This window comes from Phyllobates terribilis, unplaced genomic scaffold, assembly GCF_046119375.1.
Source record: "Phyllobates terribilis strain yellow unplaced genomic scaffold, ASM4611937v1 Scaffold_449__1_contigs__length_1482836, whole genome shotgun sequence".
In the NCBI taxonomy this organism is placed as follows: Eukaryota; Metazoa; Chordata; class Amphibia; order Anura; family Dendrobatidae; genus Phyllobates; species Phyllobates terribilis.
Window position 1 is genome coordinate 692,912 of NW_027363209.1, and position 14,305 is coordinate 707,216.

General features: G+C 46.4%; 1 protein-coding gene across 2 annotated transcripts in view; it reads left to right on the forward strand.

Moving 5' to 3' along the window:
• Positions 1-14,305, forward strand: part of LOC141229007 (5-oxoprolinase-like) — a 74,274-nt gene that overhangs the window by 15,830 nt on the left and 44,139 nt on the right. For both annotated transcript variants that reach the window (XM_073667381.1, XM_073667380.1), the window contains exons 11-15: positions 749-861; positions 948-1,118; positions 2,487-2,624; positions 4,172-4,310; positions 5,299-5,411. In XM_073667381.1, coding sequence (XP_073523482.1) covers positions 749-861; positions 948-1,118; positions 2,487-2,624; positions 4,172-4,310; positions 5,299-5,411 — 674 coding nt within the window. The remainder of the gene's footprint in view (positions 1-748; positions 862-947; positions 1,119-2,486; positions 2,625-4,171; positions 4,311-5,298; positions 5,412-14,305) is intronic.

A 14,305-nucleotide genomic window follows, 5' to 3' on the forward strand; every position in this document is an offset into this window, starting at 1 on the left:
GCAGAGTGACCCCGTCTGCTTCATTAAAGTCAATGTCTGCGTCACCATTTTTATTCACATCCAGCTTTTCAGGCATCAGACACAAGCCCCAGCGGAGGCTCTGACCGGGGTTAAAAACGTGATGTGAACATGGCCTAGAAGTTCAAACCCACCCCATCACTATTCTGTGGAAAAAAATAGAAATGGTTTTGGTTTCGCCATGTGAATAAAAGCTGGAAAAACCCCATAAAAAAAACAAACAATCACTAGAATTGTCTTTTTTGGTCCCTTCTAAAAATGTAAAAAACAATCAAAAAGTCATTTGTAACAATGAAGCTGATGACTCCTGCCACAGAAAACAAGAAAAAACAAAACAAAAAAATATATATACCGGTAGATATAATAATTTTTTAAAGAGTAATGTATGAAGACGTAGGTACATTTTATTGGTGTTGTGATCCTACCGACCTGCAGAATAAAAGTTACCAGATTACTTTTACCGCGCAGCGAATGCCGTAAAAATGCAACAATGGCGGAATTGCATTTTGTTTTTTCACCATTCCAATCCATAAAGGATTTTTTTTATTATTATTATTTGACATAACAAATGACATGGTTGCATATAATACTACTGCTCATCCCTCAAAAAAAACCCACAAGCCCTCATGTGAGATTAGCAGAAAGATCAAAATAAAAAAAATGAGAAGAAGTTACTGGGAAATTGGTGAATAATATTTAGCGTTACTTTTGGAATCCTCTGTGTCTACAGGCCAAGGGTCACGACACGTCTCGTCACGTGCTGGCGTGTTTTGGAGGGGCCGGGGGGCAGCACGCTTGTGCCATCGCTCGATCTCTCGGCATGAAGACCGTGTTTATCCATAAGTGAGCGGCTCGTATTGCTCAGTTCTTGCTCGAGGAGCCATAAGTTGGTTTATTTACCCCGGACTTTTTGTATCGGTTGTTTCCAGATACGGTGGCGTCCTGTCGGCGTTCGGCATGGCGCTGGCCGATGTGGTGCATGAGGCTCAGGAGCCGTGTTCTGTGCTGTACAGTAAAGAATCCTTTCCGCTTCTGGAGGAGAGAATCGCAGCCTTGGAGGCGCAGTGCATAGAAGCCCTTCAGCAGCAAGGATTTCACCGGTAATCGATTGACGCCGTAGATATTAGTCCGCGATACAGAAGTATTATTTGTACAATTTACCATATTTCTCAGTTTTTACGATGCACCCAAGTTAACCCCCAAATATAAAGTTTTCAGACCTTGCTGCATTTCTAGTGCAGTCAGCATGTTGCAGGGGCTCATCTTCTGATATCTCCTGCGTTAGCGGACCCTCTAGTATTGGTGGTGGGATACTACACACCATTCCCCCCTGTTACATTCCATGTCCCCTAATTCATGTTTTTTTTGCCATTCATTGGAGTAGCTAATATCCCCATGTTGGTGGTGTAGTTCACTTTAGTTGTTAGTGCCCACTTTCAGAGGAGGTAATGTCACCATCCATGGTGGTCTCGGTTAATTTAAAGGTTATCTGCATCCCTGGTGGTCTAGAACAGAAGAGGCGTTAATGTCACCATCCCTCAGGTCTCCGCTAGTAAGGAGGTCAGTGCTTACATCCCTGGTGGTCTAGAACAGCAGACAAATTTAATCTCTTCATCCCTCGTGATCTAGAGAAGGTGAAAATATTTCCCCTGTGATCTAGGCCATCCTTGTGGTCTGAGTTATTGGAGATGTTAGTACCTGTTTCTCTGGTAGTCTAGAACAGTTTTAGAATCAAAACTTACCCTTAGGCCATAGGCTAGGAAATAACTTACTGATAATCATGGGATGGACCCCTGGAATCCTCAGTGATCCTGAGATCGGGGCTCTGGAACCTCCTGGGCTCTGCGTCAGGAAGGGATTGGTCCATCCATTCTCTATGGGACTGCTCGTGCATGTGCACCTCCAATCCCTTCCTGACAGAGCTGCAGATCCATATTCTCAGGGTTACAGAGCTTCCATCTCAGGATCACCGAGGGGTCCCAGCAGTCGGACCCCCAAGAATCAGCAATTAATCCACCATTTATGGTGGAAAGGAGACAACTTGATTTCTTGTGAATAATCTTTAGCGTCATCATCCCTTGTTCTACGTCTGCTTCCCGTGTGACCGCTTTTCATCTGATCTGATTTTGGCCGTGCTCCTTCCACTTATAAAGGAAATTAATAAAGCGGTGACATTTTAGGCTGTTCGCTCTGTGGAGTTTTTGTATCAGAACTAACACGCTGCATTATTATCCGGACCCCAGAAATCGCTCTTAGGCCACGGCCCCACTATCAGTATTTGGTCAGTATTCGGTCAGTATTTTTTCTCAGGAGTGGGAGCCAAAACCAGGTGAGGAACAATCAGAGAAAAGGTATAATGGAAACAAGTCACCAATTCTGCATTTATCACCCACTCCTGAGAAAAAATACTGACCGAATACTGATCATGGGGCCGTGACCTCACACAGTGTTTATATTATCTCATACAGGTCACAAATTGACACTGAGCCCTTCCTCCATCTCCGGTACGAGCGGACTGACTGTGCGCTAATGTGTTCTGCAAGAGGATACCCTGGGACCCCCGACTCCTACCGGGTGGGGGATTTCAAGGAGGCCTTCACTGCCAGGTACAATCCGGAAACTCCTTTTAGGTCTGGATCCTAAATATAAGGGCGACCGCTCAGTTGTGTCCCTTTAATGCCAGATACCACCCTGAAAGTCCTTCACTTACCGCCTACTTATCCTCAGTAATATAATGTCCTCCAGTCACATCCAGAGCTGCATTCATAACCTGCTTGGACCACAACGACCCTGCGCTGAACATTTCTACTTGTATCCACATGACACCATAATTCAGATGCATTGCAACAAATTAACAAAAACTCAACTCTCCTACCGTTACGTGTCAGCAGTTCTTCTGCAGAGTTATGTGTCTCCCCAATCTTCACACCACCCCTGTGCAATCTAAACCTTCTGTCATGTAATAGCCCCGCTAGTTGTGTTCCCTTTTCCAATGTGTAAAAGTTATGAAGAAGAGGGTGAGAAATAACACGTAAATATAAATTCAAGAGCTGTATACAAAAAACGCTGGGACATTTTTATGCGTTATTTTAGATGCATTGGAGGAAAAGAAAAAACTTAACATGGAATCCTAGAATGTTCGAGTTGGAGGAACCTCCTGGGTCCTCATGTCCAACCCCTGCTCAATGCAGGAGTCACTAAACCATCTCGGACCGACATCTGTCTGATTGAAGACGTCCATTGAAGGAGAACTCTCCACCTCTCGTGGCCGCCTGTTCCACTCATTGATCACCTCACTGTCAAAGTTTTTTCTACTATCTAATCGGTATCTTCTCCCATTCAGTTTCATCCCATTGCTTCTAGTCTTTCCTTGTGCAAATGAGAATAAGGATGATCCCTCTACAATGTGACAGCCCTTCAGATATTTGTAGACAGCTATTAAGTCTCCTCTCAGTCTTCTCTTTTGCAGCTAAACATTCCCAGATCCAGTAACCGTTCCTCATAGGACATGGTCTGCAGACCGGTCACCATTCTGGTCGCTCTTCTCTGAACTTGCTCCAGGTCTTCGATGTCTTTTTTTTAAATGTGGTGCCCAAAACTGGACACAGTTTTCCAGATGAGGTCTGACCAAAGAGGAGTAAAGTCCGATAATGACTTCACGTGATCTAGACTGTATGCTTCTGTTAATACATCCCAGAATTATGTTTCCCTTTTTTACTGCTGCATCACACTGTTGACTCATGTTTAGTCTATGATCTATTAGTATACCTAAGTCTTTTTCACACCTGCTGTTGCTTAGCTCTATTCCTCCCATTCTGTATATGCTTTTTTCATTTTTATTGCCCAGATGTCGGACTTTGCATTTCTCCCTGTTAAAAACCATTCTGTTAGTTGCTGCTCACAGTTCCACTTTGTTTAGATCTTTTTGAATCTTCTCTCTTCTCTAGTATTAGCTATCCCTCCTAGCTTTCTTGCAAAAAAGATGTTGCAAAAGTCTACACCCCCTTTAACATATCACCTATTCTAGTAAATGTAAGGATGAAAAAGGCGAGTCAACCAAAAGATTGGGAGTAAAATATTTTCTTAAGATAATTCCAAAAAGTTCCCCGTCAGTCATATTTTTGATTTGTTAATATAATGTGACCCTCGACAGGTACATGAAGGAGTTTGGATTCACCATCCCCTCCCGGAATATTGTAGTGGACGACATCCGTGTGCGAGGAACGGGCAGCACTGGCGTCCGCTGCGAGACTCGTATCGTGCCCAGTGGTCGGCCGGCACGTGTGGAGACTGTGAGTGAGTCCTGCAGTTTACCAAGTGATAGAAACACAAATGATTATGTATGTGCTCCCCCCCACTCAATGTATGTGTCCCTCCATTAAAGATATTAGACTACCCCCTCAATGTACGTGCCCCCTTCCACTTGGTGTATACTCCCAGTCTTCTCAAATTATGCTCCCGACAATGTATGCTCCCAGTCTTCTCAAATTATGCTCCCGACAATGTATGTTCCCAGTCTTCTCCACGTATGCGCGACCTCTCCTCCATTCATGAGTCCTCTTTCCTCGGTGTCTGCACCCTCTCCCCTCAATGTTTGTGCCCTTTTTCCTCAATATACGCGCCCTCTCCCCTCAATTCCAAAAAACACAAAGAATTAGAGGCTAAGTATAAGTGCGTGGTTGCTTGGTACTCTGCTTATCCACCATACACATTTCAGACACTAGATTGCCACGTGCGTCACCTATCCGCTAGGTACGCGCCCGTCACCTATCCGCTAGGTACGTGCCGCACGCATCACCTATCCGCTAGGTACGCTCCTCACCTATCAGCTAGGTATGCCCCACACGCATGAAATATACCGAATAATCACATTCACGTCTATGCAATGCAATCACAGGACCCGTTTCCCACTCAACCACTGAATAAATGTGCACGCACCACCCAACACAGATGCAATCCACACATTTTACACTCGCATGCCAAATTAACAGCTGCCCACACTCCTCCTACCTATTGAAAAAATATTGTACCCTCCACTCATCTTCTGAATAATTATAACACTTACAGCACTTGTCTGCTGGCCACAATTCACATTCAAGCGCCACTCACACAGAAGACAACCCACCACATCCACGCTAGACATCTGCCGCACACAACTCGCCCAATGGACACACATCCCACAAACCAATGATGTCGGTGAGATTAGTGCAGTTGACTGCTCTGTTCTTAAAATCTGACAACACTTTAGTTCTACTTTTTTAATCTGTAACCTGTTCGCAGGTCACTAAATGCTATTTTGAAGAAGGATACATGGACACCAGTGTGTATCTTCTGGAGGATCTATCCTGTGACCACACAATTGATGGACCGGCCATTATTATAGATAAGAACAGGTGCGGACATCACATAATACAGAGATGATCAATTCAATGTATGGAATCTATTGTGCCGATCTCTGGCAAGTGTAATCCGTCTCTAGCAGCAGAAGCACTGAACCAAATTACAGGAAGTGGGGGCGGGTCTTTGCCTCTTTACAGGAAGTGAGGGCGGGTCTTTGCCTCTTTACAGGAAGTGAGGGCGGGTCTTTGCCTCTTTACAGGAAGTGAGGGTGTGTCTTTGCCTCTTTACAGGAAGTGAGGGCGGGTCTTTGCCTCTTTACAGGAATTGAGGGCGGGTCTTTTTCTTTCCACTGGTCCAACCACATGTAGGCACAAGAAAAACATATCAGAAAGGGTAACAAAAATATCACACCATAGTGAAGACAAGTGGGTGTCTCCCATTTGTGCCTGTTGGTAAGTGTAATGCGTTTCTAGCAACAGAAATCCTCTTATCAGTTGACAGGATGTGGGGCAGGTTCTTGTCTCTCTACAGGATGTAACTCTTAAGAACCACACCCAGTTGGCTAAAAAGACTACTTTTAAATACTGTAAAAAGGGGGGCATGTCTCAGAAATGGGGGTGCAGGAACAGAATATAAGCAATGCCAGATTCAGGAGAACTGCAGCATTTACACCAGATAAGAAAGATGACATGTAGGGCACATTCATAAGTCTATATAAATCTGTCTGAGATCGGACCGCAATGCACGGACTGGCTGGCGGGTCTCCTAACTCGAGCATGACAGCTTTCTAGAAATATATGAACCTGTCACTCTCGGGTCAGGAGACCCGCCAGCCAGTATGTGCATTGTGGTACTGATTCGGTCGACAGGGGTAGGGGTACGCGGATACCGGGATGGATGGGTTACTTCTGTGGGGATCACGGTTGGTCGGTTCACGGTCCCGTGCCCTGGACCGTCAGTAAAGGGATGGGGGTGAGGATGATGGGAGTATTGTGTCCTGACGCCTCCTGTGGTAACTGGTAAAGTCGGTTACCAGCGCTGTGTATGGTTGCTGAGGTGATCGTCATACGGCTTGTACGAACGCTATAGGCAGTAATGTCAAAGTAGGCACACACACATTAAGTCTTTGTTTCAGTACCTTTCTTTTACTGATGTCCGGTAACAGGTACAGTTCAGGAGGGTAACCAGGTTTTCGGTGCAGGTAGTGATATTCACCCTGGAGATTTGTGAGGCCTCCTCTAACAATGTGTGCGTTGTTTGGGGTCAGTCCTGCCTTAAGCTGAACCTGCCACCTTTTACTTTCTTTGGGGTCCTTCTCCACAACTGACAATGAGGACCTTTCCTTGGGGCTACCAATTCTCTTTCTGGGCCCCTGGTCCTATACTTGGTCAAGTTTGGCGACTCTTTCCCCTTCTTCTTCAAGGGGAGTAGATCCTCCTGATCTCTCCGGGTTTTCTATGCTATTCCTGAATTAATAGCAATCTCGGACTCCGGTGTCCAGGTGAGCTAAAGGGATAATAGTTTTATCTCTTTCTTTCTCCTTCTAGCCTCCGTCCCTCTCTCTAGGGCGCTTCACAACACAGACCTGTTTCCTAGTTCAGGGCTTCACTGGTCCTCAGCCAACAGCTCTCTGTCTCTCTCCTCCTTCATCCCTCACATGACTAACTGCCGCTTTGCTGTCTCCCTGGAAACTGACTCCTCCCCTCAGACCTGGGGTGGAAGGTGTTGTGTGTGCCCAAGTGTACATCTCTCCGTGCACCTATGGATCCTGTGGTAATCCCCCGCAGGGGTGCCACATTCCCCCCTAGTTAACTTCACTCCACCGGGACTGAAACAATTTTTTATTTTTTTTTTAACAAAGATAACATTAACATTTATATTTGTAATTTGGACAGAGTCTCCAAAATAAAATTTACAATATCCAGGGAAAATGGGAAAAACTGATAACCAGTCCATACAACGCTAGTCGATCTGCTGCAGGCTGTTAAAGGGAAAGTGTTTTTGCCACCACCAGTCCTGTGGCTTCGGTCCATTCTTAAAAAATTTTCAAAAAGTTTCAGACGTCCAAACAGGTAAAGTCTCTTTAGGCTTAAAGATTCAAATAGACTTAATAATTCACAATACACAACAAAACATTTACTACTTGTGCCTCGGCGCAAGGGTCCTAGGTACTGCAGGGGCCTCTCCCGGTCATAAGCACTGTAGGCCCTTTGGCCATGGGGTCACCTATTGGCCAAGATTTTGCTCTCCCTAGACCGCTTCTTACTTCAACTCTACTCACCCCTTTTTTATGTTGTGTACCTGGTGTAACCTGTTTTGGTCTACTCGTCACCCTTCTATATACTGACTTTAACCACATATTTACATTTTTGTACCTACACTGTGTTCCAAATTATTATGCAAATAATATTTTCTCAGATTTTCCCAAATTACCTATATGAATTGCAGTCATTGTAATTTTCCAGTCAAATAACTATTAGAGTACAATTGAAAGGTTTTTGTACAAACTGCCTATGATAACAGGATATTTTTTAAAAAATAAAAAACTCAAACTGCACTCAAAATGCATGTTCCAAATTATTATGCACAGCAGAGTTTTCAACCTTTTCATTTTAATAAAGACCCAAAAAATGGTCATTTTTGAAATTATAAGCATTAGCATGTTATTACAAACTGAAATCAAACAGTTTTCAACTCAAAACTTTATTCTAGGTGATGTTACATTTGCACATAGGACCCCTTGTTCGAACGGAGCTTTTGAACTCTCTCGTCCATTGAATTTGTCAGGTTTTGGATGGTTTCTGCTTTAATTGTTTTGCATGAGGACAGAATACCCTCCCAGAGCTGTTGCTTAGATGTGAACTGCCTCCCGCCATCATAGACACTCCTTTTGATAATGCTCCAGAGGTTCTCAATGGGGTTGAGGTCAGGGGAGCATGGGTGCCACACCATAAGTTTGTCCCCTTTTATGCCCACAGCAGCCAGAGATGCAGATGTGTTATGTGCAGCATGAGACGGGGCATTATCATGCATGAAATGATCTCGATGGTCCAGATGGATGGAGTGGAGGATGGCTGGTTGATGGACACCCCATGCAAACACGGCTACGGCGCTAACAAGGAGGAGGTGGAGTAATGTTTTGGGCTGGAATCATAGGGAGAGAGATTGTCGGCCATTTTAGGATCCCTGAAGGGGTAAAGATGAACTCCATAATGTATGTTGAGTTTCTCAAACAGCACTTCCTTCCATGGTTCAAGAAGAAGAACCGTGCATTCCGCAGCAAGATCATTTTCATGCATGATAATGCCCCGTCTCATGCTGCACATAACACATCTGCATCTCTGGCTGCTATGGGCATAAAAGGGGACAAACTTATGGTGTGGCATCCATGCTCCCCTGACCTCAACCCCATTGAGAACCTCTTGAGCATCATCAAAAGGAGTGTCTATGATGGCGGGAGGCAGTTCACATCTAAGCAACAGCTCTGGGAGGGTATTCTGTTTCATGCAAAACAATTGAAGCAGAAACCATCCAAAACCTGACAAATTCAATGGACGAGAGAGTTCAGAAGCTCCTTTCGAACAAGCGGTCCTATGTGCAAATGTAACATCACCTAGAATAAAGTTTTGAGTTGAAAACTGTTTGATTTCAGTTTGTAATAACCTGCTAATGCTTATAATTTCAAAAATGACCAATTTTTTGTTCTTTATTAAAATGAAAAGGTTGAAAACTCTGCTTTGCATAATAATTTGGAACATGCATTTTGAGTGCAGTTTGAGTTTTTAATTTTTTTAAAAATATCCTGTTATCATAGGCAGTTTGTACAAAAACCTTTCAATTGTACTCTAATAGTTATTTGACTGGAAAATTACAATGACTGCAATTCATATAGGTAATTTGGGAAAATCTGAGAAAATATTATTTGCATAATAATTTGGAACACAGTGTATTTACTTTTCCCACTTGTTATGGTTTACTCCCTGTATCTGAGTGGTGGGTGTCCAAAATTAATATGTGATGACCTCCGTAAAACTGGTATCCCACTGGTGCGTAAGCCTGGTGGGGAGCGAACACTACTTACTGACTCATGTGTTGGTCTACGTAGCACAAGTATGCCGGAGTGTCTTCCCACTTCCCTAGTGGGAATGGCAGGTACACCGATTGCAGGATTCCCTAGCTCGGATGCAGCAGGTGGTTCTTCTGCTCTTGATCCTTCTACTGGTTGTGGGAATGTCAACATGGGAATTAAATATGCTCCTTCTATTTGGGGCCAATCTGCGGGTAACTCTCATAAGATTGTCTTAATTGTCCTTGGCGTCTCTTCTTCTGGTATGGGACAAGGGATATATTCTTTTTGTTGTAAGGGTTGAGGACACTTCTTTAAGTGATCTCGGGACACTGTTGCTGTTGTTTTTCAGTTATCCTTGCTGATTAGACAGGTTTTCTGCTTGTCAAAATTGGATGGTAATACAGTGTATGGTTCTTCTTCCCATTGATTATCTAACTTATGAAGTCTCTTTTTCCTTTTCAAAACCAATTCTCCGGGGGTTAACGGGATTCCTTGTGCGTTTTTATTGAAATTGGTTTCTTGTCTTTCTCTGGATTTTGCTAGACTTTTCTCAACACACTCCTGTATTTTCTTGTATTGTTCTGTTCTTCTAGTATCCCAATCTGCACTTGAGGGGTCTTCCTCAGGAACTACAATGCCCATTTCAAAGTCCACTGGCAATTTTCCTAGTCTCGTTCTCATCAAGTATGCCGGGGTACAATTAGTTGAGCTTACTGGGATGTTGTTATAGATGTCAATCAGATCTGCTAATTTCTCTGGCCATCTGTTTCTGTCTTCCAAGGGTAGAGACTTCAGCAATGCTATTACCACGTGATTCATTTTTTCGCACATTTCGTTAGTTTGGGCATGGTAAGGCGTGGTACAAATTTTCTTGCATCCATACAAGCTACAGAACTCTTGAAATATTTCCGCTTCAAATGCAGGACCCTGATCTGTCAATACCTGTTCTGGATATCCATGTGGCCTGCAGAAATAAGCTTGAAAGGTTCTTGCTGCTGTCTGAGCTGTCAAATCCTTCACAGGCGCTACCACTAGGAATCTGGAATAGTGGTCCACCATTGTAAGAGCATAAGTATAGCCTGATCTACAGGGTGTGAGTTTGACATGATCCAAGGCTTCTAGTTCCAAGGGCTGTTTGGTTATGATAGGCTGGAGTGGTGCTTTCTGGTTGTTACGATCTCCTCTTCTTAATGAGCATGGGCCACAATTTTTACACCATTTTTCTATGGAAGACCTCATGCCAATCCAATAAAACCTCTCACGTAACAGTATTTCCAGTTTTCTCCATCCAAAGTGTCCTGCTCCATTATGGTACGCTTCCAATACCATTTGGACGTCTCTCTTTGGAACCACAACTTGCCATACCATTTCATGTGTCCTTGGATTGATATACCGTCTGCACAATTGGTTTTTATAGATAAACTAGATGGTGGCCCGATTCTAATGCATCGGGTATTCTAGAATAGGTATGCGGCCGACCGGGCGCAGTCAGCAGAGCTGTGTTTAAATTTTGCGCCAAAATCGCTGATTGGTCAAGGCCGGCAACCGTGACCAATCGGCAATGCTGTGTTAAAATTTGGCGCCGGCGGCCGCGACTAATCAGCAGAGCGGGATTTAAATTTGGCGCCAATAATGCTGATTGGTCGCGGCTAGTGAACGTGACCAATGAGCAGAGTGGTATTTAAATTTGGCGCCAATTATGGTGATTGGTCACAGCCGGGACCAATTAGCACAGCGGTGTTTAAATTTGGCACTAATAATGCTGATTATTCGAGACCGGTAACCGCGACCAATCAGCAGAGCGTTGATTAAATTTGGTGCCAATCTCGCTGATTGGTCGCGGATGGCGGCCGCGACCAATCAGCAGAGCGGTGTTTGAATTTTGCCCCAAAATCGCTGATTGGTCGGGGGCGGCGGCCGCGACCAATCAGCAAGCCGTGTTAGTGAGGACTGGAGAGCGTGTTTAAATTTGGCACCAAAATCGTTGATTAGTCGCGACCGCTACCAATCAGCAAAGAGGTGTTTAAATTTAGCGACAATACTGCTGATTGGTCGCGGCCGGTGACCGCGACCAATCAGCAGAAAGATGCAGAGCGGGGTTTAAATTTGGCGCCAAAATCGCTGATTAATCGCGACCAATCAGCAGAGCGTTGTTTAAATTGGGCGGCAAAATCGATGATTGGTCGCGGCCGGCAGCCTCAACCAATCAGCAGAGCGTTGTTTAAATTTGCCGCCAATTTCGCTGATTGGTCGCGGCTGGTGGGCGCGACCAATCAGCAGAGTGAGGTTTAAATTTGGCGCCAATACTGCTGATTGGTCGCGGTTGTCGGCCGTGACCAATCAGCAGAGCGTTGTTTAAATTTGGCACAAAAAACGCAGATTGGTCGCAACCACCGGCCGCGACCAATCAGCAGAGTGAGGTTTAAATTTGGCGCCAATACTGCTGATTGGTCGCGGTTGTCGGCCGTGACCAATCAGCAGAGCGGTGTTTAAATTTTGCGCCAATACTGCTGATTGATCTCGGCCAGCGACCGCGATCGATCAGCAGAGCGGTATTTAAATTTGGCGCCAAAATCGCTGATTGGTCGCAGCTGGAGTCCGCGACCAATCAGCAGAGCGTTGTTTAATGTTGGCGCCAATCTCGCGAATTGGTCGCGGATGGTGTCCGCGACCAATCAGCAGAGCGTTTAAATTTTGCGCCAAGCTCGCTGATTGGTCGCGGCTGGCGTCCACGACCAATTAGCACAGCAGTGTTTAAATGTGGCGCCCAAATCGGTGATTGGTCACGGGCAGCGGTGTTTAACTTTAGCGCCAAGATCACTGATTGGTCGCGCTCTCCGCACGCGACCAATCCGCGAATCGTATTGGTGAGGAGCAGGGAGCGGAATTGTATTAGTGAGGACCGGGGAGCGCCGCTGCCTGTGCGGGTACTTCCGCTGCGAGAACCCGGGACATGAGCGGGCGCTCGGAGCAGAAGTATCCCGACCCGCAGCGCCGCTCCCCGGTCCTCCCTTCACACCCTAGCCGCTGATGTCCCCGAGGTATCCGCATGGTGTTACAAAGGTCCGGACATATGTGTTAAAAATCGGTGATTGGTCGCTGGCGCTGCCCGCGACCAATCACCGATTTGGGCGCCAAATTTAAATATCGGCCGCGACCAATCAGCACAGCGGTGTTTAAATGTGGAGCCAAGATCGGTGATTGGTCGCGGGCCAAGACAGCGACCAATCACCGAATTGTGCGGCAGATTTAAATAGCGGCCGCGACCAATTGGATGTCATTTGTGTAAAAAAATCGCTGATTGGTCGCTGGCGCAGCCCGCGACCAATCACCGATTTGGGCGCCAAATTTAAATATCGGCCGCGACCAATCACTGATCTTGGCTCCACATTTAAACACCGCTGTGCTGATTGGTCGCCGACGCTGTGCGCGACCAATCACCGATTTTGGCGGCACATTTAAATAGCGTCCGCGACCAATCAGTACAGCGGTGTTTATATGTGGAGCCAAGATCGGTGATTGGTCGCGGCCGATATTTAAATTTGGCGCCCAAATCGGTGATTGGTCACGGCCAGCGCCAGCGACCAATCAGCGATTTTTAACACAAATGTCCCGGACCTTTGTAACACCATGCGGATACTGTGGGGACATCAGCGGCTAGGTTGTGAAGGGAGGACCGGGGAGCGGCGCTGCGAGTCCGGATACTTCTGCTACGAGCACCCGCTCATGTCCCGGGTTCTTGCAGCGGAAGTATCCGCACAGGCAGCGGCGCTGACATCCAATTGGTCGCGGTCGCTATTTAAAAGTGCCGCACAAATCGGTGATTGGTCGCTGTCTTGGCCCGCGACCAATGACTGATCTTGGCGCCAAAGTTAAACACTATTGTGCTGATTGGTCGCGGACGCTGACCGCGACCAATCACCGATTTGGGCGCCAAATTTAAATATCGGCCGCGACCAATCACCGATCTTGGCTCCACATTTAAACACCGCTGTGGTGATTGGTCGCGGCCGATATTTAAATGTGGCGCCCAAATCGGTGATTGGTCGCGGGCAGCGTCAGCGACCAATCAGCACAGCGGTGTTTAAGTTTTGCGCTAAGATCAGTGATTGGTCGGGTCCGAAGACCGCGACCAATCATCGAATCGTCTTGGTGAGGACCGGGGAGCGGCGCTGCCTGTGCGGCTACTTCCACTGCAAGAACCCGGGACATAGCGGGCGCTCGCAGCAGAAGTATCCCGACCCGCAGCTCCGCTCCCCGGTCCTCCCTTCCTCACGGAGGTCAGCGGCGCTGGCGGTCCTTCCGCTGCTACCGGCCGGGAGATGAGCGCCTTGCGCCGGTCATCTCCCGGCTGCATCTCCGTACCACAGATGGGTCCGGCGGTCGGGATACTTCTGCAGGTACCGGCCGGGAAATGAGCGCCTCGCGCCGGTCATCTCCCGGCTGCATCGCCGCTGAGCTCCGTCCCGCAGATGAGCCGCTAACGGCCGCCATCTTTTTTCAGAAATCCCGTGGCGCTGATTGGCCGCTGGCGGACCAATGAGCGACGCGGGATTTCCTGGACAGACAGACAGACAGACAGACAGACGGACGGGATAAGACGATTATATATATAGATAACCTACTTCTTTGTATCCACAGGTATTGGGCTTCTGGGGGAGCATTCTTCTCAATTTTGGAATCCGGTTGGGTTACCAGCCTCTTCACTAGGCTCACTGCCGGATCGCTGTCTTGGGTTTCTTTCCATCCATAATGAGGCAGCGGGTTTAGTGCAAAATCCTGACGGTTCTGGTAGATATGGGTTTCTGTCATTTTCCATTTTCTACTTTTATGGAAAGCTGGAAGTTCTATTTCCTCCAAGTCATCTGTTTCTTCTTC